At 46.0% G+C, this 25,416-nt stretch overlaps 1 protein-coding gene across 1 annotated transcript; it reads left to right on the top strand.

The window, feature by feature from the left end:
* The first annotated feature begins 18,842 nt into the window (after positions 1 to 18,842).
* On the top strand, positions 18,843 to 25,097 carry LOC123182110 (potassium channel AKT2). The gene is made up of 9 exons (XM_044594573.1): positions 18,843 to 19,321; positions 19,389 to 19,607; positions 21,953 to 22,111; positions 22,205 to 22,580; positions 22,660 to 23,217; positions 23,332 to 23,517; positions 23,625 to 23,700; positions 23,793 to 24,395; positions 24,528 to 25,097. Exons 1-9 carry the CDS (start codon positions 19,110 to 19,112, stop codon positions 24,734 to 24,736), a joined length of 2,598 nt encoding a protein of 865 aa, XP_044450508.1. The 5' UTR covers positions 18,843 to 19,109; the 3' UTR covers positions 24,737 to 25,097.
* Positions 25,098 to 25,416: the final 319 nt, after the last annotated feature.

The raw sequence follows: 25,416 nt of genomic DNA, 5'->3' as shown, positions 1-25,416 counted from the left end.
CTTTTCCTATTCCATATGGGAGGTGGAATCCTACTAGGACTAGGGAGTCCTAGTAGGACTCCACACTTGGTGCGCCCCCTCCTAGGGTCGGCCTCCTCCTCCCTTGCTCCTTTATATACGGGGGCAGGGGGCACCCCAGAGACACAACAATTGATCCTTGAGATCTCTTATCCGTGTGCGGTGCCCCCCTCCACCATATTACACCTCGATAATACCGTTGCGGAGCTTAGGCAAAGCCCTGCGTCGGTGGAACATCATCATCGTCACCACGCCGTCGTGCTGACGAAACTCTCCCTCAACACTCGGCTGGATCAGAGTTCGAAGGACGTCATCGAGCTGAACGTGTGTAGAACTCGGAGGTGCCGTACGTTCGGTACTTGATCGGTCGGATCGTGAAGACGTACGACTACATCAACCGCGTTGTGATAACGCTTCCGCTGTCGGTCTACGAGGGTACGTGGACAACACTCTCCCCTCTCGTTGCTATGCATCACCATGATCTTGCGTGTGCGTAGGAATTTTTTTTGAAATTACTACGTTCCCCAACAGGTGTTTCTTAGGGTCTTTAGAACAACAAGTAAAATCATATATTTCACATAAATTCCAAGCATAGCATTGCAAACGATGAATTTGATCCAGTAAAAGTTTCCCTTGTTGAGATAAGCGGTGTCGCACATAACAAGCGTGCTCATCTAAAGATTTGCCCTCAACTAAGCTAGTTGGGGTTTCAGGACGAGCACATAAGGATCGAAGATGATCCAAGCAAAAGGCTTCAGGAGTGTGATAGATTTTGAGTGGTTCTTCAACCATTGGTTCAGTAGGTACAACTAATTTTTTTGGTATTTTGCATTTCCTACCCATAACTAAAGATAGAAAACAACTAAGAATAGCAAATAAAAATTACTTAGTGATAAAGCAAACAAGCACACACGAGAATATTCACCCCACGCTATGACTCCCCGGCAACGGCGCCAGAAAAAGGTCTTGATAACCCACAAGTATAGGGGATCAATTGTAGCCTCTTTCGATAAGTAAGAGTGTCGAACCCAACAAGGAGCTAAAGGTAGAACAAATATTCCCTAAAGTTCTATCGACCACCGATACAACTCTACGCACGCTTTAACATTCGCTTTACCTAGAACAAGTATGAAACTAGAAGTACTTTATAGGTGTTGTTGGATAGGTTTGCAAGAAAATAAAGAGCACGTAAATAAAAACTAGGGGCTGTTTAGATAAAGACACAATAAAGTTAGTATAGCGAGTGCGGAAAAGTGGTAGTAGGAGTTGCGAAATTGTCCCTAAGCAATTGACTACTTTACTAGACCGATAGCAAGTTTTATGTGGGAGAAGCCACTGCTAGCATGTCATCCCTGACTTGGAATTCTATGCACTTATGATTGGAACTATTAGCAAGCGTCCGCAACTACTAACGTTCATTAAGGTAAAACCCAACCATAGCATTAAGATATATTGGTCCCCCTTCAATCCCGTATGCATCAATTTCTATGCTAGGTTGAAGCTTCTGTCACCCTTGCCCTCCAATACATAGTCCTATCAACATACAACTAACCCTATGGTGTGATCCACGCGTGCGCTCATATGATGGGCACCAAAGGACAACAACATAACCACAAGCAAATTAAACCAATCATAGCAATTCACCAATCACCGATAGGACAATGAAAATTTACTCAGCCCCCTCCTTCTTCTTCTTCCTTGACCTTCTCCCTAGATGGGAGAAGGGTTTCCCCTCTGGTCCATGATCTCCATGGCGTGGGAGGGGCGAGAGCCCCTCCGAGATTGGATCTGTCTCTCTGTCTCTCTCTATTTCTGCATTCTGGATTCCGCCCTTTCACCGTTTCTTTTATAACCGGAGATCTGTAACTCCGATTGGGCTGAATTTTGGACACGATCTCTATCCGGAAATTAGCTTTCTTGCAGGGAAAGAAGGGCTCCAACCACCTTACAAGGTGTCCACGAGGGTCAGGGGGGCGCCCCCTGCCTCGTGGCCCCCTCGGGCATCATCTCGCGTTGATTCTTCTTCCAAAAATCATAAATATTCCAAAAATAATATCCGTCAGTTTTTATCCCGTTTGGACTCCGTTTGATATGGGTTTTCTGCGAAACAAAAAACATGCAACAAACAGGAACTGGCACTGGGCACTGGATCAATATGTTAGTCCCAAAATAGTATTAAAAGTTGCCAAAAGTATATGAAAGTTGTATAATATTGGCATGGAACAATCAAAAATTATAGATACGACGGAGATGTATCAGCATCCCCAAGCTTAATTCCTGCTCGTCCTCGAGTAGGTAAATGATAAAAAAGATAATTTTTTATGTGGAATGCTACCTAGCATAATCTTGATCATGTAATCTAATCATGGCATGAATATTAAGACACGAGTGATTCAAAGCAATAGTCTATCATTTGACATTAAGACAATAATACTTCAAGCATACTAATAAAGCAATCATGTCTTTTCAAAATAACATGGCCAAAAAATTTATCCCTACAAAATCATATAGTCTGGCTATGCTCCATCTTCACCACACAAAATATTCACATCATGCACAGCCCCGATGACAAGCCGAGCAATTGGTTCATACTTTTTAACGCGCTTCAGCCTTTTCAACCCTCACGCAATACATAAGCGCAAGCCATGGATATAGCACTATGGGTGGAATAGAATATGATGATGGAGGTTGTGTGGAGAAGACAAAAAGGAGAAACTCTCACATCGACGCGGCTAATCAATGGGCTATGGAGATGCCCATCAATTGATGTCAATGTGAGGAGTAGGGATTGCCATGCAATGGATGCACTAAGAGCTATAAGTGTATGAAAGTTCAAACTGGAAACTAAGTGGGTGTGCATCCAACTTGCTTGCTCATGAAGACCTCGGGCATTTGAGGAAGCCCATCATCGGAATATACAAGCCAAGTTCTATAATGAAAATTCCCACTAGTATATGAAAGTGATAACTCAAGAGACTCTCTATATAAAGAACATGGTGCTACTTTGAAGCACAAGTGTGGTAAAAGGATAGTAACATTGCCCCCTTTTTTTGGTGGGCTTCTTTGGCCCCCTTTTTATTTAGGCTTCTTTGGCCTCTCCCTCTTTTTTTTGGGGCAATGCTCTAATAATGATGATCATCACACTTTTATTTACTTACAACTCGATATTACAACTCGATACTAGAACAAAGATATGACTCTATATGAATGCCTCCGGCGGTGTACCGAGATGCGCAATGATCTAGCGTAGTAATGACATCAAAAAATGGACAAGCCATGAAAACATCATGCTAGCTATCTTACGATCATGCAAAGCAATATGACAATAAATGCTCAAGTCATGTATATGATGATGATGGAAGTTGCATGGCAATATATCTCGAAATGGCTATGGAAATGCCATGATAGGTAAGTATGGTGGCTGTTTTGAGGAAAATATAATGAGGCTTATGTGTGATAGAGCGTATCGTATCACAGGGTTTGGATGCACCGACGAAGTTTGCACCAACTCTCGAGGTGAGAAAGGGCAATGCATGGTACCGAAGAGGCTAGCCCCTCCGAGATTAGATCTATCTCTCTGTCTCTCTCTGTTTCTGCGTTCTGGATTTTGCCCTTTCACCGTTTCTCTTATAACCGGACATCCGTAACTCCGATTGGGCTGAATTTTGGACACGATCTCTATCCGGAAATTAGCTTTCTTGCGGCGAAAGAAGGGCTCCAACCGCCTTACGGGGTGTCCACGAGGGTCAGGGGCGCGCCTCCCTGCCTCGTGGCCCCCTCGGGCATCATCTCGCGTTGATTCTTCTTCCCAAAAATCATAAATATGCCAAAAAAATCTCCGTCAGTTTTTATCCCTTTTGGACTCCGTTTGATATGGGTTTTCTGCGAAACAAAAAACATGCAACAAACAGGAACTGGCACTGGGCACTGGATCAATATGTTAGTCCCAAAAATAGTATAAAAAGTTGCCAAGAGTATATGAAAGTTGTATAATATTGGCATGGAACAATAAAAAATTATAGATACGACGAAGACGTATCAGGTGCCCCCCTCCACCATAATCCACCTCGGTCATATTATCGTAGTGCTTAGGCGAAGCCCTGCGCCGGTAGATTCATCATCACCGTCATCACACCGTCGTGCCGATGAAGCTGTCCCTCGACACTTGCTACCTCTTGAGCATGCGTTGGTTTTCCCTTGAAGAGGAAAGGGTGATGCAGCAAAGTAGCGTAAGTATTTCCCTCAGTTTTTGAGAACCAAGGTATCAATCCAGTAGGAGGCCACATGCAAGTCCCTCGTACCTACACAAACAAATAAGAACCTTGCAACCAACGCGATAAAGGGGTTGTCAATCCCTTCACGGCCACTTGCAAAAGTGAGATCTGATAGAGATGATAAGATAATATTTTTGGTATTTTTATGATAAAGATTAAAAGTAAAGATTGCAAAATAAACGGCGAAAGAAATAGCTAGTTGACGGAAGATTAATATGATGGAAAATAGACCCGGGGGCCATAGGTTTCACTAGTGGCTTCTCTCAAGATAGCATAAGTATTACGGTGGGTGAACAAATTACCGTCGAGCAATTGATAGAAAAGTGCATAATTATGAGAATATCTAGGCATGATCATGTAGATAGGCCCCACGTCCGCGACAAGTAGACCGACTCCTGCCTGCATCTACTACTATTACTTCCCACATCGACCGCTATCCAGCATGCATCTAGAGTATTAAGTTCATAAGAACAGAGTAACGCATTAGGCAAGATGACATGATGTAGAGGGATAAACTCAAGCAATATGATATAAACCACATCTTTTTATCCTCGATGGCAACAATACAATACGTGTCATTTCCCCTTCTGTCACTGGGATCGAGCAACGTAAGATTGAACCCAAAGCTAAGCACTTCTCCCATTGCAAGAAAGATCAATCTTGTAGGCCAAACCAAATTGATAATTCGAAGAGTCTTGCAAAGATAACCAATCATACATAAAAGAATTTAGAGAATATTCAAATATTGTTCATAGTTAATCTTGATCATAAACCCACAATTCATCGGATCTCGACAAACACACCGCAAAAAGAGTTGCATCAAATAGATCTCCAAGAAGATCGAGGAGAACTTTGTATTGAGATCCAAAGAGATAGAAGAAACCATCTAGCTAATAACTATGGACCCAAAGGTATGTGGTAAACTACTCACACATCATCGGAGAGGCTATGGTGTTGATGTAGAATCCCTCCGTTATCGATTCCCCCTCCGGCGGAGCGCCGGAAAAGGCCCCAAGATGGGATCTCACGGGTACAAAAGGTTGCGGCGGTGGAAATAGGGTTTCGTGGTGCTCCTCGATGGTTTCGGGGTACATGGGCATATATAGGAGGAAGAAGTAGGTCGGTGGAGCCACGAGGGGCCGATGAGGGTGGGGGGCGCGCCCAGGGGGGAGGCGCGCCTCCCTGCCTCGTGGCCTCCTCATTGATTTCTTGCCGTCCACTCCAAGTCCTCTGGATCACGTTTGTTCCAAAAATCACGCTCCCGAAGGTTTCATTCCATTTGGACTCCGTTTGATATTCCTTTTCTGCGAAACACTGAAATAGAAAAAAATAGCAATTTGCACTGGGCCTTGGGTTAGTAGGTTAGTCCCAAAAATAATATAAAAGTGTATAATAAAGTCCATTAAACATCCAAAACAGAATATATAATAGCATGGAGCAATCAGAAATTATAGATATGTTGGAGACGTATCAACACTCAGCTGGATCGAGAGTTCGTGGGACGTCACCGAGCTGAACGTGTGCAGATCGCGGAGGTGCCGTACTTTCGGTACTAGGATCGATCGGATCGTGAAGACGTACGACTACATCAACCGCGTTGTCATGACGCTTCCGCTTTCGGTCTACGAGGGTACGTAGACAACACTCTCCCCTCTCGTTGCTATGCATCACCTAGATGGATCTTGCGTGTGCGTAGGAATTTTTTTGAAATTACTGCGTTCCCCAACACTTTGATTAACGAGCTAGTCTAGTAGAGGCATACTAGGGACACTGTGTTTTGTCTATGTATTCACACATGTATCAAGTTTCCGATTAATACAATTCTAGCAAGAATAATAAGCATTTATCATGATATAAGGAAATATAAATAACAACTTTATTATTGCCTCTAGGGTATATTTCCTTCAAGTTGTTGAGCCAGTGGTCCATCTTAGAGTAACTGGAGTACTTCTCGACCCCTCAGACAATGAATGGTGTTGGGAAAGGGTGCATGCTGACCTCGTACCTGGAGCATGGGGGAGCTATGCCAAATGTCAGGGAAGATGGTCGTGGCACCGAGGCTTCGTAGTTATTGCCATAGCGCTCTATATCACGAGCTCAGAGGTGGCCTTGGAGATCGGGCTGGCAACCTAGGCGATTATGTCAGGAAAGAGGTGCTCGATGCTGAGCCTTACCAATTGTTCCATGTCTTGTGTCTGAGAGGACGTTGTCAGTGCCGGTTAGGCGTTGCCTTGACTGAATCATATTATGCCGGAGCTCTACTATGTTGTGGATCACTTTCCTCGGACTAGCTAGAAGGCTCGGGTCCCCTGGCATTTCATTGAGACTTTTGGCCAGCGTCGCAGTGGCTTGGAGGTTACGAGCTGGTGTTTGCAGTATGGCGGCGCCTGCGGGCCCGTTGTTGAGAATGTCGGCCTCCCGTCCTAAGTCCGCGAGGGCGTCAATGGTCATGGCTAGCATCAAGGTCGGCGTCGCCATTTTGTTTATCATTGTCTCTTGCCACCGCGCCTCCCGCGCGGTAGCCTCCATGGTGTTATGCTGGAGCTGTAGTTGGGTGACTGGCGTGGCCGCCAGAGGGCCTCCATGGCCTGTGTGGTGGGGTCACTCCCTTGTATGGGAGTGTGGAAGAATCTTAGCCCCTCTTGTGTCATGATGGATGCATCATCGTTGCCCCGACGAGGGCGGAGGGACCGGCCCCAGGAGTGTAGAAATTTGGGGAGGGGCAGTCCGAGAGGGGTGTGATACGTCTCCAATGTATCTATACTTTTTGATTGTTCCATGCTATTATATTATCTGTTTTGGATGTTTTATATGCATTAATATGCTATTTTATATGATTTTTGGGCTAACCTATTAACCTAGAGCCCAGTGCCAGTTCCTGTTTTTCCTTGTTTTTGAGTTTCGCAGAAAAGGAATACCAAATGGAGTCCAAACGGAATAAAAATTTCGCAATGATTTTTCTTGGACCAAAAGACAGCCAGGAGACTTGGAGTGCAAGTCACAAGAGCCACGAGGCGGCCACAAGGGTGGAGGGCGCGGCCCCCAACCTTGTGGGCCCCTCGATGACCCCCTGACCCAGATCTTCCTCCTATATATACTCTTATACTGCAAAAACTTCCAGGGGAGCCACGAAACCACTTTTCCACCGCCGCAACCTTCCGTACCCATGAGATCCCATCTTGGGGACTTTTTCGGCGTCCTGCCGGAGGGGGATTCAATCACGGAGGGCTTCTACACCAACACCATTGCCTCTCCGATGAAGCATGAGTAGTTTACCACAGACCTACGGGTCCATAGCTGGTAGCTAGATTGCTTCTTCTCTCTCTTTGATTCTCAATATCATGTTCTCCTCGATGTTCTTGGAGATCTATGATACGTCTCCAACGTATCTATAATTTTTGATTGTTCCATGCTATTATATTATCAATCGTGGATGTTTTATATGCATTTATATGCTATTTTATATGATTTTTGGGACTAACCTATTAACCTAGAGCCCAGTGCCAGTTTCTGTTTTTTTCCTTGTTTTTGAGTCTTGTAGAAAAGGAAAACCAAACGGAGTCCAATTGAGCTAAAATTTAACGGAGATCATTTTTGGACCAGAAGAAGCCCACGGAGTACCGGAGGTGGGCGAGAAGAGTCCCGAGGCCACCACGAAAGCCCTTTCCTCTTCAAGGGAAAAAGCAACGCAAGCTCAAGAGGTAGCAGGAAGAATGTATGGCGCCGTTGCCGGGGAGATCTACGCCAAGTCAAGACATACCACGTACCCATCATAAACTCTCATCCCTCGCATTACATTATTTGTCATTTGCCTCTCATTTTCCTCTCCCCCACTTCTAAAATGATTTTCGAAAAGATTAGCCTTTTCTTCGCCCCTCTTCCGTTCGACTTCTCCGTTTGCCGCCACCATGTCTGAAACTGGGGAGGCTATTATTGAAAAGGATAGTAGTAACGATGGGGGAAACTTTGATGCTTTTGCTAATTCTGCTCCACATGAAGAAACTACTATTTTGCACGCTAAGAAATTCCGCATAGGTAGCGGAAACATTATTGGAAAGGGGGGTATTCAAGATTTCTTTACTTGTGCCGATGCATTCCCCACTATGGGTGGATCTATCCTCCATAAAACTAGTAGCCTTGTGGATGCTATATCTTTGCTTGTTGTTGAACTTGAAAGACAATTTGTTCACCTGCATCCGTCCATACAAAGGATTTTTCTAGAGTTTTCTAATATTGAGCATTCTTCTGTTAAGCGCGCCGCAACTATATTCCTAGCTCATGAGTTTAGATTTATTATGAAAGAAGCTAGTGAAATTTTCGCTCACTGTGAAGTAGATGGTGGTCGCCCTCCCATAGAGGGAATTCTCTTTAATCAAGAGGATACAATGCGTTTACGGTCTTTAGATCATGTTGCTTATAACGAAAATTTAAGAAAAAGGGTTCCTACCGATGTTTTAGTCAATAAGATTTTTGAGCTTAATGATGATTTTGCTATTCAAAACAACGGTTTAGGTTTCTCTCTTGGACACAAACTAATGACTTTTTGCCAAAAGAATGCTTATAATGATGAATTGGTCATACAATACGAAGGGCTGAAGGAGGAACCAATTCCTCCCGAAATCAATCTTGGGGGTTCTTATCCTATTAAATTTAGCCCTTTTGATTACTTTTGCTTGCCACAAAGAAAACTTGTTGCTGAACGTAGGGAGTATGAGATGAGTTTTCGAGATCTACCTTATCATTATTACGACTATACTTAGATATATTCGTGTTTTATGCCTAGTTAAGGGCGTTAAATGATAGCACTTGTTGGGAGGCAACCCAATTTTATTTTATGTTTTTGCTTTTTAGGTTCTGTTTTGCTTTGAATAAATCATCTAGCCTCTGGTTAGATGTGGTTTTGTGTTTTAATTAGTGTTTGTGCCAAGTAAGACCTTTGGGATAGCTTACGGTAATAGTTGATTTGATCTTGCTGAAAAAGACAGAAATTTGCGCTCAGTCCCAGAATTGTTTAAAATCACAGAAAAAGCGTGATAAAATCCTGAATTTTTTACAGTAGATTGATATACAAATTTACTAGGACTTCCTAATTTTTCAGGAATTTTGGAGTTATAGAAGTATGCGAACTATTCAGATTACTACAGGTTGTTCTGTTTTTTACAGATTCTGTTTTTCGTGTGTTGTTTGCTTATTTTGATGCATCTATGGCTAGTATCGGGGGGTATGAACCATGGAAAAGTTGGAATACAGTAGATATTACACCAATATAAATAAAGAATGAGTTCACAACAGTACCAAAAGTGGTGATTTATTTTCTTATACTAACGGAGCTTACGAGATTTTCTGTTGAGTTTTGTGTTGTGAAGTTTTCAAGTTTTGGGTAAGGATTTGATGGACTATGGAATAAGGGGTGGCAAGAGCCTAAGCTTGGGTATGCCAAAGGCACACCAAGATAATATTCAAGGATGTCAAGAGCCTAAGCTTGGGGATCCCCCGGGAAGGCATCCCCTCTTTCGTTTTCGTCTATCAGTAACTTTAATTGAGGCTATAATTTTATTCACCACATGATATGTGTTTTGCTTGGAGCGTCTTGTATGATTTGAGTCTTTGCTTTTAGTTTGCCACAATCATCCTTGCTGTACACACCTTTTGAGAGAGACACACATGAATCGTGATTTATTAGAATACTCTATGTGCTTCACTTATATCTTTTGAGCTAGGCAAATTTGCTCTAGTGCTTCACTTATATCTTTTTAGAGCACGGCGGTGGTTTTATTTTATAGAAATTGATGAACTCTCGCACTTCACTTATATTATTTCAAGAGTCTCTAAACAGCATGGTAATTTGCTTTGGTTATAAAATTCGTCCTAATATGATAGGCATCCAAGAGGGATATAATAAAAACTTTCATATAAAGTGCATTGAATACTATGAGAAGTTTCATTCCTTATGATTGTTTTGAGATATGAAGATGGAGATATTAGAGTCATGCTAGTGAGTAGTTGTGAATTTGAGAAATACTAGTGTTAAAATTTGTGTGTCCCGTAGCATGCACGCATGGTGAACCGTTATGTGATGAAGTCGGAACATGATTTATTTTTTGAGTGTCTTCCTTATGAGTGGCGGCCGGGGATGAGCGATGGTCTTTTCCTACCAATCTATTCCCCTAGGAGCATGCGCGTAGTACTTTGTTTCGATGACTAATAGATTTTTGCAATAAGTATGTGAGTTCTTTATGACTAATATTGAGTCCATGGATTATACACACTCTCACCTCTCCGCCATTGCTAGCCTCTCTTGTACCGCACAACTTTCGCCGGTGCCATAAACCCACCATATATCCTTCCGCAAAACAGCCACCATACCTACCTATTATGACATTTCCATATCCATTCCGAGATATATTGCCATGCAACTTTCCACTGTTCCGTTTATTATGACACGCATCATCATTGTCATATTGCTTTGCATTATCATGTGTTGACATCGTATTTGTGGCATTATTAGGGCATTGTCCCATGTGAGGAAAGGATATGAAGACTATGTGAGGAAAGGATATGAAGACTATGCTAGAATAAGTAAATAAAAGTGTGATGATCTTCATTATTAGGGCATTGTTCCATGTGAGGAAAGGATATGAAGACTATGATTCCCCCACAAGTCAGGATGAGACTCCGGACGAAAATATAATAATAAAAAGAGGCCAAAAAATGAAAGAAGGGCCAATAAAAAATGAGAGAAAAAAGAGAAGGGACAATGTTACTATCCTTTTACCACACTTGTGCTTCGAAGTAGCACCATGATCTTCATGATGGGCTTCCTCAAATTGCCCTAGGTCTTCGTGAGCAAGCAAGTTGGATGCATCCGTTGCATGGCAATCCCTACTCACTCACATTGATATCTATTAATGGGCATCTCCATAGCCCGTTGATACGCCTAGTTGATGTGAGACTATCTCCCTCCTTTTGTCTTTTTCACAACCACATTCTATTCCACCTATAGTGCTATGTCCATGGCTCACGCTCACGTATTGCGTGAAAGTTGAAAAAGTTTGAAAACATCAAAAGTATGAAACAATTGCTTGGCATGTCATCGGGGTTGTGCATGATTTAAATATTTTGTGTGATGAAATAGAGCATAGCCAGACTATATGATTTTGTAGGGATAAGCTTTCCTTGGCCATGTTATTTTGAGAAGACATAATTATTTTGTTAGTATGCTTGAAGTATTATTGTTTTATGTCAATATTAAACTTTTGTTTTGAATCTTACGGATCTGAACATTCATGCCACAATAAAGAGAATTACATGGATAAATATGTTAGGTAGCATTCCACATAAAAAAATTCGTTTTTTATCATTTACCTACTCGAGGACGAGCAGGAATTAAGCTTGGGGATGCTTGATACATCTCCAACGTATCTATAATTTTTGATTGTTCCATGCTATTATATTATCTGTTTTGGATATTTTATATGCATTAATATGCTATTTTATATGATTTTTGAGACTAACCTATTAACCTAGAGCCCAGTGCCAGTTCCTGTTTTTTCCTTGTTTTTGAGTTTCGTAGAAAAGGAATACCAAATGGAGTCCAAACGGAATAAAACTTTCGTGATGATTTTTCTTGGACCAAAAGACACCCAAGAGACTTGGAGTGCAAGTCAGAAGAGCCACGAGGCATCCACAAGGGTGGGGGCGTGCCTAGGGGGGTAGGGCGCGCCCCCAACCTTGTGGGCCCCTCGGTGACCCCCTGACCTAGATCTTCCTCCTATATATACTCTTATACCCCAAAAACTTCCGGGGAGCCACGAAACCAATTTTCCACCGCCGCAACCTTCTGTACCCATGAGATCCCATCTTGGGGCCTTTTCCGGCGTCCTTCCGGAGGGGGATTCGATCACGGAGGGCTTCTACACCAACACCATTGCCTCTCTGATGAAGCGTGAGTAGTTTACCACAGACCTACGGGTCCATAGCTAGTAGCTAGATGGCTTCTTCTCTCTCTTTGATTCTCAATACCATGTTCTCGTCGATGTTCTTGGAGATCTATTCGATGTAATACTCTTTTGCGATGTGTTTGTCGAGATCCAATGAATTATGGATTTATGATCAGCTTGTCTATGAATAGTATTTGAATCTTCTCTGAATTTTTATATGCATGATTTGATATCTTTGCAAGTCTCTTCGAACTATCGATTTAGTTTGGCCAACTAGATTGGTTTTTCTTGCAATGGGAGAAGTGCTTAGCTTTGGGTTCAATCTTGCGGTGTCCTTTCCCAGTGACAATAGGGGCAGCAAGGCCCGTATTGTATTGTTGCCATCGAGGACAAAAAGATGGGGTTTTCATCATATTGCTTGAGTTAATTCCTCTACATCATGTCATCTTGCTTAATACGTTACTCCGTTCTTTATGAACTTAATACTCTAGATGCATGTTGGATAGCGGTCGATGTGTGGAGTAATAGTAGTAGATGCAGAATCGTTTCGGTCTACTAGACACGGACGTGATGCCTATATTCATGATCATTGCCTTAGATATCTTCATAACTTTGCGTTGTTCTATCAATTGCTCGGTAGTAATTTGTTCACCCACCGTAATAATTCTTATCTTGAGAGAAGTCTCTAGTGAAACCTATGACCCTCGGGTCTATTTTACATCATATTAGTTTCCCGTCAACTTGCCAATTTATGTCGCTGTTCCATACTTTGCAATCTTTTACTTTCCGTTCCGTAAACAAAAATACCCAAAATATTACTGTATCGTTTATCCATCTGTATCAGATCTCACTTTGCAAATAACCGTGAAGGGATTGACAACCCCTTTATCACGTTGGGTGCAAGTTGGTGCTTGTTTGTGCAGGTATTCGGTGACTTGCGTGTTGTCTCCTACTGGATTGAAACCTTGTTCTCAAAAGCCGAGGGAAATAATTACTCTACTTTGCTGCATCACCCTTTCCTCTTCAAGGGAAAAACCAACGCAAGCTCAAGAGGTAGCAGGGTGAAACTAGTCGGATAATGCATGGCCGGGGGAGGTACCGATGGTTCCGATGACATAGCCACCTTTTCTAAGGCCAGGGCTTGCGAGTTTGGGAGCCCCATGCTTGAAGTTGAGGATCCACTGGCATTGGACGCGATCAAAGTCATTGGTGATGAAGATGTGCCGGCTGGGGGCAGCCATGATCATGACCAGCTGGAGAGTGACGGCCTGCAGGGCCTCTTGATCGTCCAATGCTGGTGCCCGTGATGAGGTCGGCTCGATGTTTTTGATCACTTGGCTTTGGTGTCGGTAATGGAGATGACGTCTGAATCGCTACTCTCTGCTTAAGAGAGTGAGACGAGGTAAACTTTGGTGATGCTATAGTCGGAGACGAACCGGTGTGTGGTTGATGAAGCAATTTTCGCATACCATGGCGACAAAGTGCAAAAATGGGAGGGGATGGTGGGTTGTCATGAGGTCGGCGCAGCGCTCGCACCAAGATTGCTTGTGCAGGGTCGTCACCTTCGAACTGGAGGTCGGTGGTGAGGATGACATGTAGCTTGATGAATCCGACCAGGGCTTGTCCTTGTCGCCGATCTGGTCATGCATGTGTTCCTGCAGCGTCTGCTGGTACGTGGCTCTGGCGTTTTTTAGCCCGAAAATGCTGCCTGGCCAGGAGGTCGGTGGTGAAGTTGTCGCGGAGCTTGATGAAGCTGCCAATGTGATATGATGGATCGACGGGACATAAATGCGGAAACAGCCGTGGCGGTCGGTGACGAATGTAAATGCTGATAATGAATATGTATAACCAAGGTTTAAAGAAGTTTTACTGTTTCAGAGTGTACTAAGTTATTTGTAGGTTATCTAAAGCTTATCTGTTCTCCAATTAATCTAGACATCAAATATACTAAGCTTCCCATTTGTTAGCAAACAACTTCACAAACAAGTCAGCATTATCATTCACTCAGCAGGTTATTGCAGATGGCACTAGGAGGAACCGCCTCCTGCAGCTCAGAAGAACTCGCCGCTCTGCAGCCCCAATTGGTGTCAGGTTCTCTGTGCTAAGTTATTCTTGAGAATAACAAGTGAATACATAGGTCAAGGCCTTTCTAGGTTGTTAACAATTTTCTTCAAAGCTTTTTATAATTGGTGACAAATTAGGGGTAGTTTTCTTTTCTTTGTTACCACAATTAACAATTTCTCGTGTATGTAGCTTCAATATGAATTATAACATGATGTACCTTGCCATTGGCTTTCTTTACCGAGAACTACTTATATTTCATATTCATCCTCATATTCCCTCCATCTACTAATACAGGGCCACTTCACATTTTTACTCCCGCCAAGTGCCCTTAAAAATTAAAGTGTTTATGTGGTTTGTTCACAAGCAAGTCATTTTAACTAAGGACAATTTGGCTAAGCATAATTGGACAGGATAGCGAAGATGTAGTTTCTGCGATCATGATGGGTCTGTCAAACACCTCTTTCTCGATTTCCCAATAGCAAAATTTTTATGGCGGTCAGTGCACATAGCGTTCAACATTACTCCTCCGAATACCATTCACACGTTATTCGGGACGTGGCTGGATGGAGTACAATCAGAAACCGCGAAACTTATTCGTGTAGGAGTGTGTGCTTTATTATGGGCTATATGGAATTGCAGAAATGATTTGGTTTTTAACAGAACAACACATATTCATTTCTTGCAGGTTATTTTTCGGGCCACTACACTGCTCCGTATGTGGTCGCTACTCACTCCGATGGATGCCAGGGAGTGTATGGTTACTGGGTCTATCCGTTGGGAGATGGTAGCACAGACTATCTTCAACCGGTTTGGATGGCAGTCATGTAATAGGATAGGTGTTTAGTTTCCTATCTTTCATTATTCCGCCGGTTGTGGCTATTCCGTTTTCCTACAGTTAGCTCTTTGTGAGCCTTTTTGTAATTCAAGACCTGATGACTTTGTTGGACTATTTGTTTTTTAATAAGATGGCCGCATGCAACTTTTTGATGCGGAGGCCGGGGGATAACCTCCATTTCGAAAGAAACAATCCATCATCCTAGCCATTTCTTCTAAAAACAAACCCTCACCAATTTAATTTAATTTTGCAGGAAAACCCTCACCAAGTTAATCAACTGAGTACAATACTTTTGGCCAAGACAAAAAAAAAATTGCAGTGGAATTCACATAAAGATGACTACGTGCGTCGGCAGAGGAGAGCCAACACGTTTAGGCAAAATCACAGACTGAAGATCATGATGTGATGTGCATATATGATGCCTATTTAAGGGTGCCCACAACCTGTCATTCGTGAGGCCAGTATGTGAGCTTCTAGTAATTGTTTCCGGCATCATCTTGGTTACTCTGATGTTGGCTCAACCGTCTCATTCTACTGTTTCTAGTCAAGATCGCCCATCATAATCTCCAGAGATTAATTATGGCACCGGAAGATAATATTGTGTAAATTCTTCTGAACCAGAGATCCAAGCTTATCACCATATCAGCCTACCCCGCTCGATCTTCTGGAAGAGAAATAATGTGACTCGGTCAGCTAATCTTTTTTTATACTTTCGGACACTGTCGTTCAGCTAACCGAAAAACGCACCAGAAAGCGTTAAGAAAAAGGAACACACAGAAAGCTGAAAAATTCATTTTTTTTAGAAAAGGAGGAAGACCCCGGCCTCTGCCTCTGAACGATGCATGCAACCACTTTATTAATTGTTTACACAAGACCTTACAAAGTAATACAACAGTAAGACTAAAGCCACCATCTAGGCAACATCTGTCGTTACTCCTATTCAATTGATGAAGGGATGCTGATAGTCTGGGCCTAATACCAAACAGACCTCGCAGTCAAACCTAACATCTAAGACCTGAGGTCCCAACCAGGACGCCTGCCGGGTATGGGTCTCACCGGTCCGGCGTGCTCTCAGAGACCGCCGCCGCCAACTGCCACCGCTCCATCTTCAGAACTGTACTGATGCATCAACCTTGCTCGGTCCAGCTATCGTCGACGCCACCACGGCGCCCAACGGCACCTCCTCCCTGCGTGCAAACAGTTGAGCACGTCGCGGTCGCCACTGATACACCTCAGCACCATGCTGCCAAGTACCACCAGCCGACACAACTTGAAGTCTTTGGAAGATCTGTCATGCGTAGCACCTGCCGACCAGGCATGACAAAGCGTAGCACCTGTCGGTCAGGCATGACTTGACAGCTCCACCGAAGCTCCGTGCAAGACGAAGCCGCTCCACCTCCTGCCTCTGACTTCCAGCGCTGCTCCACAAACGATGCTCCCAAGAGAGAAACGACAACGCAGTGCCGCCATCGTCCGATCTGGAACACCAGATCCTAGGGTTTCCCCCGGAGCAGCACGAGTGGGTCGACAGTAGTTACATGACGATGCCTTCATCAAGGTAACGGCGTAGAACGCCGCCATCGCCTGCCGTCGGCTCGGTTTTCACCGGCAACCATGTCTCCCCAACTCGCAGCCGGGACTAGATGATGGATCTCGAGATCCGATCACCAAGCCTCTGGCCGGCCACCCCGACGAAGAAGATGACCACCACCACTGGCTACACCGGCCAGAACAGATCTGCCAGGGGTGCCGCCAAGCAGTCCACCAGGCCCTCGATGCCGCCACCGATCTAAAGCCAGATGACATGCCGCCGAAGACCGCATCGCGCCGCCGCCCGATCCAGGCCAGCCGCCGCAGCAGCCGCCCGTGGCCCGAGGCAGGGCCGACCGCCGCCGCCATCGAAGCCATCGCCGTCGCTTCTAGATCGGCCGCACCTCCACGCATGTTGGGGCCCCGCCATCCCTGGGACGCGGGAGGGAGGAAGAGCCCCCGCCACCGCCGGCGGCCTCCGGGTGCAAGCCGGCGGCGTCCTCCGGCAGGGAGGAAGATGGGCTAGGCCCCGGCGGCGGCTAGGGTTGGGGAGCCACCTGAGTTGCCCGAGCGGGGGGGGGGGGCTGAAAATTTCATATCCAACATTTTTTCTCCTAGAAAGAAGGTGGAAACCTGAAGATTAAATTAATGACTACTTTGCCGACAAAAGACATAAAGTTTTCGATAAAGGAAGCTATTATTATCTTAAATGTAGCATCAAATGGAAACAAAACATTATGAGTGACATCCGGTCTCTGTATAATTAGGATGCATACAGTCAATCCAGAAATGTCCGATACAAACAAATGAAATTAACCGACAAGACATCAACAACATATTCTTATAGACCGACATTATGCCTATTTCGATAATGGTGATGGATCAGTCTGAGAGGTTATGCAGACACCAATATTGGGAAAGAAGCTCCGTAGCCACCTGCTCGAACCGTATAGTTGAATAGCAGTTGGTACTCCACTTGTTGTAACATATACCACATACGAAGCGAGTGAGTACACCGAAAAATAACTGAGAAGCATTTTTGTCATTAGAAACGAAATCATTCCTACATTGTCAATGTGACCACATTAAGGCATACGCTTCCGCCCTTATTGGCTATTTGAATCTATTTGGAATATCGTCCAACCAATGACCAAAAATATTGTTAATACTTGTGGGCGGACATAAGAATGATGCTATTTGGATGACTGACTACGTAGAACAGGTAAACTTGCATTAAAAAAAAGTTGTTTGATTGTCTCATGAGTACAAAAATAACACTTCTTACTTCTAGGCCAATTGTGCTAGGAGGTTTTTATTTTGGGAACGAAAAGCTTTTGGGCGTCACCAAAATATGCGAAATTTCCAAAATTTCACATATTTAGGAAATTCTTTCGGATTTTGAGTTTTCAAAATTCAATTAATGAATTTTAACCGAATGTAAATTTCAGATTGAAACTGACTCAAAATTTTAGGGTTTATTACGGACCCCATCAAAATATGCAAAATTTCGTTGAAATTTTGAACCTAGCCGAGTGGAGCGCTAGAAGGACTCCACGAGCAGGCCTAAACAACCAAACCAACCAAGAATGCAGAACCAAAGAGCATGCGTTGCATGACATACTTGAACAAGCACACGTGAAGAAACAAGTTGACACCACGCTGTGCCAGCCCCAAAACTAGAAAATATAACATCCGAATGGCCCAACAGCGTCATCGGTCGTGATAAACATGGAGAAGCAAAATTGCGCTTGACGCGAGCAGGCAGCACGTACCCACGATCGGGACTGCGCCGTGCACTGTCGCCAATCAATTATGTGCTAGTACAAAGCTCCAAACCCGAAAGGACCCGATGAATCAGCTCGCACATACTCCTGCATGCTTGGTGCTCGATGCAGACAGCGAGGTAGGCATGGCATTCCCACTGCATGGACCCGGGGCATCACTCCACATCAACGAGCATTCCATGCACACCCTATTGGGAGCGAGATCACTGTCACGGCCCGGTGAATTCTCCCGGCCACAGCCACGACAACCACCGGTCGTTGTGCACTCGTCGCTAGGGAACCTCTGCATCGACGTACCAGGGGTAGAGGCGTAGAGCTACGTACGTGCGTGGCTCGGCTGCCCGCGTGCGCGCGCGCGCTGGCTGTGCATATATACTGGCCAAACCCGCGGGCCAGCAGCGTGTGCCTGGTCACTTTCGTCCCGGACAGGACACCTCCCCCTCCTCCATTATTGATGGATCCATGGATCGATAGATGGATGCCCCGCCTCCATTATTTCGATGCCTTGATTTGATTCTCGCCCTGCCTTTCTCGGTTATCTTCATTCGATCTCCCCAGAATTATCTTAGCTAGCACGAGTGGTGCGTAAACAGTGTACGTACGTGCTCCGTCTAGTTAGTTCTCCAATTAGAAGAGTTGAGGCAGCTCTTCTTCGCCGGGAGCAATGAAGATCTCCAGCTTCCAGAGCGCGAGCAGCGGCGGCGCCAGCGCCGCCAGCGGCTCGAGCACGGGCTTCGGCTCCGGCTCCGGCGCCTCCCGCTCCTTCAACCTCCGGAACCTGTCCAAGCTCATGCTGCCGCCCCTAGGCTCCAGCCTCAGCCAGTCCACTTCCGACTCCGATAAGAGGGTCGTCTCGCCCCTCGACTCCAGATACAGGTGAGACATGAGGCCACACCATCATCGCTACCTGCTACTCCTCCGTCTTAGAATGCTAATGGTTTAGGTGCTGGGAGACGTTCATGGTGATCCTGGTGGCGTACTCGGCGTGGGTGTACCCGTTCGAGGTGGCCTTCATGGAGGCCAGGCCCAAGGGGGGCCTGGAGGTGGCCGACATGGTCGTCGACATCTTCTTCGCCGTCGACATCGTCCTCACCTTCTTCGTCGCCTACATCGACTCCAGGACGCAGCTCCTCGTCCGCGACCGGAGGAGGATAACCTTCAGGTACGTGCCGTACGGCTTATCCACCTAACCTACGTAGAGTACGTGCTACCTTCTTCGGCAGTCCTCTCTTCTTCTTCTTCTTCCTTGGAGTTGCACGAAGGAACGTAAGTTAGCTGTGCATGTTACCCGCTTCTCTCCTCTCATTTTCTTACCAGATGAACATGGTATATGCATGTTTTCATGCAAGTAAAGCTCTTCCATTTCCATAAATAAACATAATGTTGTCATGCAAAGTCCATGGGTGGGTGTGTTGTCACGTATCGTATCCACACTTGACCCCCGTCACGACGTCCAACCTTTATGACGGATGCGGCGGCCTAATTTTTGGGTGGTGATAGCCAGTATGCAGAGATATTGTGCATCTTACTCCTGCTTAATTTATTTCCTCTTTCGGATACAAGTTGTCTCTTAGATCCATTTCTCTTCTGGTATTAGCAATTTAGCATGTGGGTGGATAAAACCAAATGCCAACTTTTCTACTCCCTGTCCATATTAATTGACGCACATTTAGTACAACTTTAAGGAGTAGTATTGTACTATTTCCATTCCGAATTGCCTGATGACGATGGGGATATATGTGTTCATGCCAAAGCCATGGGCAAGGTAGTAAGAGTCCGGATTCTACTGGATCACAAAGGACCTCTATGATATATGGGAAAGTTGTTCCGTGTATCCACACTTGACACCTTGCATAACATCAAGTCTTATTTATTTGCGAGGAATCAGGGAATTTTTATTCCAAACCAATAGAATTACAATCAGCCATTACAAGACTTTGAAGAAAATCTAGAGCCCTATGCAACCAACAAGCTGTGCTTCGGACAGTCTGAGCATAGTTCGCAAGACTATGGGCTACTCTATTCTGTGATCTACCAATCTTACAATGTTTAAACTCCCGTTCATCCAATAAAAGCTTGATCTCCTGCACTAGATAACCAGATGGTGATCTGATGAGCGAGGCATCCACCATCGAAGATAGTGGTCCTAGCGAATTTGATTGCACAATAATAGAAAGACTAGACCACTCAATGGCTAATGATGTTCCTATTTTGATTGAAAAACTCAGAAACTCTGGCAGTGGTGGAGCTAGCCAGAATCAGCTGGGGGGGGGGGATGTAAAATACATGTGTTTCGGGGGGGGGGGGGGGAATCTAAAAAGTTCTCATCTAAGCCCTCACTATTTTTTTTCTTCACAAGTTATTCATGTTGGGGGGCCACAGCCCCCCTAGGAACCCACATAGCCCCGCCGTTGCACTCTGTTAAGCCTGCACTGTCTCTTAGATGTTATAGGACGGAAAGGTGCTCCCCTCGTGATCCAAGGGTCACGCCGAGTCCAAATAGATGAGCCATTGCCTACCCTCCAGACTAGTCCTTTTCTTAAGAAGTTGAAGTCCATGTTCAATCCCCTTCCACACCATTGAAAAATTGCTTGTAAATACTGTATCAATAAGCTGCTCATTAGGATAGTATTTCGTCTTAAGTAGGCGAGCACACAAACTTTCTGTCTTGTCAAGTAACCGCCATACTTGTTTTGACAAGAGGGCTTGATTAAATGCTCTCATGTCTCTGAAGCCTAACCCTCCTTTTTGTTTCGATAGGATACGCTTGTCCCAAGCAACCCAAGCCAATTTTCTTCTTCCTTTTTCAACCCCCCACCAATATTGACGCATCATTCTAGTAAAATTATCACACTGATATGAAAGTTTAAACACACTCATCACATAGGTGGGTATGGCCTGAGCTATCGGCTTAATAAGGATTTCCTTACTAGGAGATGCCATGTACCTTTCGCTCCAGTCCACAAGCCTTTTGCTAAGCCTGGACTATACTATTTGGAATCTTCCTTAGTGCATTCTGTCATCTACTTGGGATCAAATGCTTGCTCAGTAATCTCCAAAATGCTCTTCACCTCTTGCATAACATGAAATCTTGATGATACGTACTGGCTAGGGAGATTTCGCCAAATACCTTACGTGGCCAAACTTGGTCAAAATAAAGAACAGGCCAAGAAAAGGCAATTGACGAAAAGAAAGTTATAGAACTTGATAATAATCAGTAAAGGACCCAAACCAAACCGCGTTATTATGAAGCTAGAAATTATGCAAAAGTGCAAAACACGGACACTCCTGTGATCGATCAAACAGTGGTCGCTCCTGTTCCTTTTTGGTGGATTAGAGATCCAAGATATGGCTACTAGCTTTACAGATCGGGACATGGTCCACAAGGATACATACACCTAAGCCCAAGCTTTCAGAATTCTGCTCTCTTCTGATAATCATGTATAATTGATTTGAAGATTATCTTCCTTGCTGCGACATTGCTGATGGATGTGCATGTATGCGTAGGTATCTGTCGACGTTCTTCATCATGGACGTGGCGTCGACGATCCCGTACCAAGGCATAGCCTACCTCGTGAACGGCGAGGTCAGGGAAGGCATGGTGTACAGCCTGCTCGGCCTGCTCCGGCTCTGGCGTCTCAGGAAGGTGAAGCAGTTCTTCACAAGGTAATCAAGCAACAGCCATGCATTCACATTACCAGATCTTCAGAACTCGAAATCGATCGACAATGGTTGAGCTGAAACTGATTGGATCGTCAGGCTGGAGAAGGACATCAGGTTCAGCTACTTCTGGGTACGCTGCGCGCGGCTGATCGCGGTGACGCTGTTCCTGGTGCACTGCGCCGGGTGCCTGTACTACCTGCTGGCGGACCGGTACCCGGACCGGGACAAGACGTGGATCGGCGCCGTGATCCCCAACTTCCGGCAGGAGAGCCTGTGGATCCGCTACATCTCCTCCATCTACTGGTCCATCACCACCATGACCACCGTCGGCTACGGCGACCTGCACGCCCAGAACAACCTCGAGATGATCTTCAACATCTTCTACATGCTCTTCAACCTCGGCCTCACCGCCTACCTCATCGGCAACATGACCAACCTCGTCGTCGAGGGCACCCGCCGCACCATGGAGTTCGTGAGTTCCATCTCCGAATCTCGATCGCCATCGCTGTGAGTACATGTGTTGAGTTGATTTTCTTTTCATTTGTCGTCAGAGGAACAGCATCCGCGCGGCGTCCAACTTCGTGTGCCGGAACCACCTGCCGCCGCGGCTGCAGCAGCAGATCCTTGCCTACATGTGCCTCAAGTTCAGGGCGGAGAGCCTGAACCAGCAGCAGCTCATGGACCAGTTGCCCAAGTCCATCTGCAAGAGCATCTGCGAGCACCTCTTCCTCCCCGTGGTCAAGGAGGTGTACCTCTTCAAGGGCATCTCCAGGGAGGCGCAGCTGCTGCTGGTCACCAAGACCAAGCCGGAGTACATACCGCCCAAGGAGGACGTGATTGTGCAGAACGAGGCGGCGGACGACGTGTACATCGTCGTGTCCGGCGAGGTGGAGATCGTATACTTCAACGGCGAGCGGGAGGAGGTGATGGGGAAGCTGGGCACCATGGACATCTTCGGCGAGGTGAGCGCGCTGAGCGACCGCCCGCAGACCTTCACGTTCCGCACCAGGACGCTGAGCCAGCTGCTGCGGCTAAAGCAGGCCACGCTCAGGGAGGTCATGCAGAGCAAGCCCGACGACAGCGCCCTCATCGTCAGGAACTTCCTCAAGGTTGGTCGATGCATCTTACTATGTTGCTACTAGGGTTTGTGTGTGTGTGTGTGTGTGTGTGTGTGTGTGTGATGTGTCAAGATTGTTGAGTCGGAAATTGTGGTTGTGTTGCAGCATCAGATTGAGGTGCATGACATGAAGGACCTGCTCGGCGAGAGCACCGGAGCCGGCGGCTGCGGCAACATCGTCCCGTGCAATCTGCTGACGGTCGCCGCCACGGGGAACGCTGGCTTCCTTGAGGACCTCCTCAAGGTCGGGATGGACCCTGACGTCGGTGACTCCAAGGGAAGAACCGCTCTGGTAAGTAGACGAACAACACATTTCTCACATTTTCCCTCGTTTTTACAGTGCGTGTGCTGATCTGTATGCATGCCCTGTTCTGTTCTTGGCAACGATGCCACTCACAGCACATCGCGGCGTCAAAGGGGTACGAGGGCTGCGTGCAGGCTCTGCTCATGCACGGGTGCAACATCAACATCAAAGGTATAGTACGTAGTAACAACAAACACAACACCTGCATTTTTTAGTGCGATCAAGTTTGCTAACTATTCGCGACCGGTGTATGCAAACTGCAGACGCGCAGGGCAACACGGCGCTGTGGCAGGCCATCGCGGCGAGGCACCACAAGGTGTTCAGCAACCTGTACCATGTTGCGCGCGTCTCGAACCCGCGCGCCGCCGGCGACCTCCTCTGCCTCGCCGCGCGGCGCGGCGACGTCGACACGCTCCGCGAGCTCCTCAAGCACGGCCTGGACGTGGACACGGAGGACCACGACGGCTCCACCGCGCTGCGCGTCGCGCTGTCCGAGGGCCAGGCCGACGCGGCCAGGTTCCTCGTCATGAACGGGGCCAGCGTGGACAAGGCGGACCTCGACGGCGACGGCTCCGCCCCGCGGCAGACCACGGTGCCGGCGGCCGAGCTGCGGGAGCTCGTGAAGAGGCGGGAGGTCGGCCACCCGATCACCATCTACGACTCGCCGGCGAGCACCGTCACGGCCGCCAGCTCGTCGTCCGGGGAGCTTCGTCAGGGGAGGTTCCAGGGCAGCACGAGATCGGACAGCGCGCACTGGCCCCGGGTCAGCATCTACAAGGGCCATCCGTTCGTGAGAAACCACAGCTCCGAAGCCGGCAAGCTCATCAATCTTCCCGCCACGATGGAGGAGTTCAAAACCATCATCGGTACGTATTCAGTCAGTGCCTTAGTGGATGCGGATGCAGCATCAACCGGATGTTTCACTAGGTCAATGCGTTTGTTGCAGTGGCAAATGAGGAATTAGCAGCTCAAACGTCTGTGTTTGGTTTTTCTTTCAGGAGAGAAGCTGAAGGTGGACACGGAGAAGGCGCTGATCCTGAACGGCGAAGGGGCGGAGATCGACTCGTTGGACGTGATCCGGGACAATGACAAGCTGTTCATCGTTACCGAAGAGCACATGAGGATGTTGGCATCAATGGATTCCTCTGTTGCTTTATCCCACACATCGTCTGTAGGTTCAGCTGTTTCAGTAGCACATGTCATATAATTCTGATATGTGCTAGCTGGGATTATTTTTTTCTCTAGCCCTAAATAATCCAGTCATCTCCGTGGCAACGATTCAAGCAGCGTGGCAAGTGGCTACGCGAGTGATTTGTGTTCCTTTTATATGTGGACACAAGCAGATTACTGACCCCGCCCCAAAAAAAGGGTAGGAATAGTGCAAATGCATGGATGATGTAGTTAATGTATCGAAGAAAATGGATGTTGTAGACATGAAGGGACTGGGAAATGGGCCGTAAATTGGCTTCGCCAGTTTGTTTTGATCACGAGTCAGGACATTTCAGCTGCAAATTATGAACACATGTAACATTGCGGTTTGCAATTGAGCATTGTCTGTTCAGACTTCAGAGCTTGAATGTTTAGACAAATTTTCACCAAGTGGGGTACAAAGAACTACTCTCGCGGTATTACATTACTCAAGTGTGTGATACCGGCAAGGGCCTAAAGCTGAGCCTCCTCCTTTATCCTCGCAAAGACAATCATCATCGTAGCGACGGAGTTACGAAAGACCCTAGCATTGCGCTCGTTCCAAATCTTTCAAGACACAAGAATGAACACGGAGGCGAAAGCCTTTCTCTAGTTTGCACGATCAATCACATTTTAATCTACAATCTCGAACCATGGCCTCAAACTGTCAAATCCTCACCAGATTAGCATGTAGGCCAA

The sequence above is a fragment of the Triticum aestivum genome, chromosome 1D (genome assembly GCF_018294505.1).
Source record: "Triticum aestivum cultivar Chinese Spring chromosome 1D, IWGSC CS RefSeq v2.1, whole genome shotgun sequence".
NCBI classification, from domain to species: Eukaryota; Viridiplantae; Streptophyta; class Magnoliopsida; order Poales; family Poaceae; genus Triticum; species Triticum aestivum.
This window is presented reverse-complemented; position numbering and strand designations above follow the sequence as displayed.

Excerpts from the sequence above, each read along its gene's own strand:
- LOC123182110 (XM_044594573.1), top strand. The coding sequence starts at position 19,110 with ATGAAGATCTCCAGCTTCCAGAGCGCGAGCAGCGGCGGCGCCAGCGCC. Across the intron at positions 23,701-23,792 it reads GTGCAACATCAACATCAAAG|ACGCGCAGGGCAACACGGCG; the intron begins GTATAGTACGTA and ends TGCAAACTGCAG. Across the intron at positions 24,396-24,527 it reads GGAGTTCAAAACCATCATCG|GAGAGAAGCTGAAGGTGGAC; the intron begins GTACGTATTCAG and ends TTTTTCTTTCAG.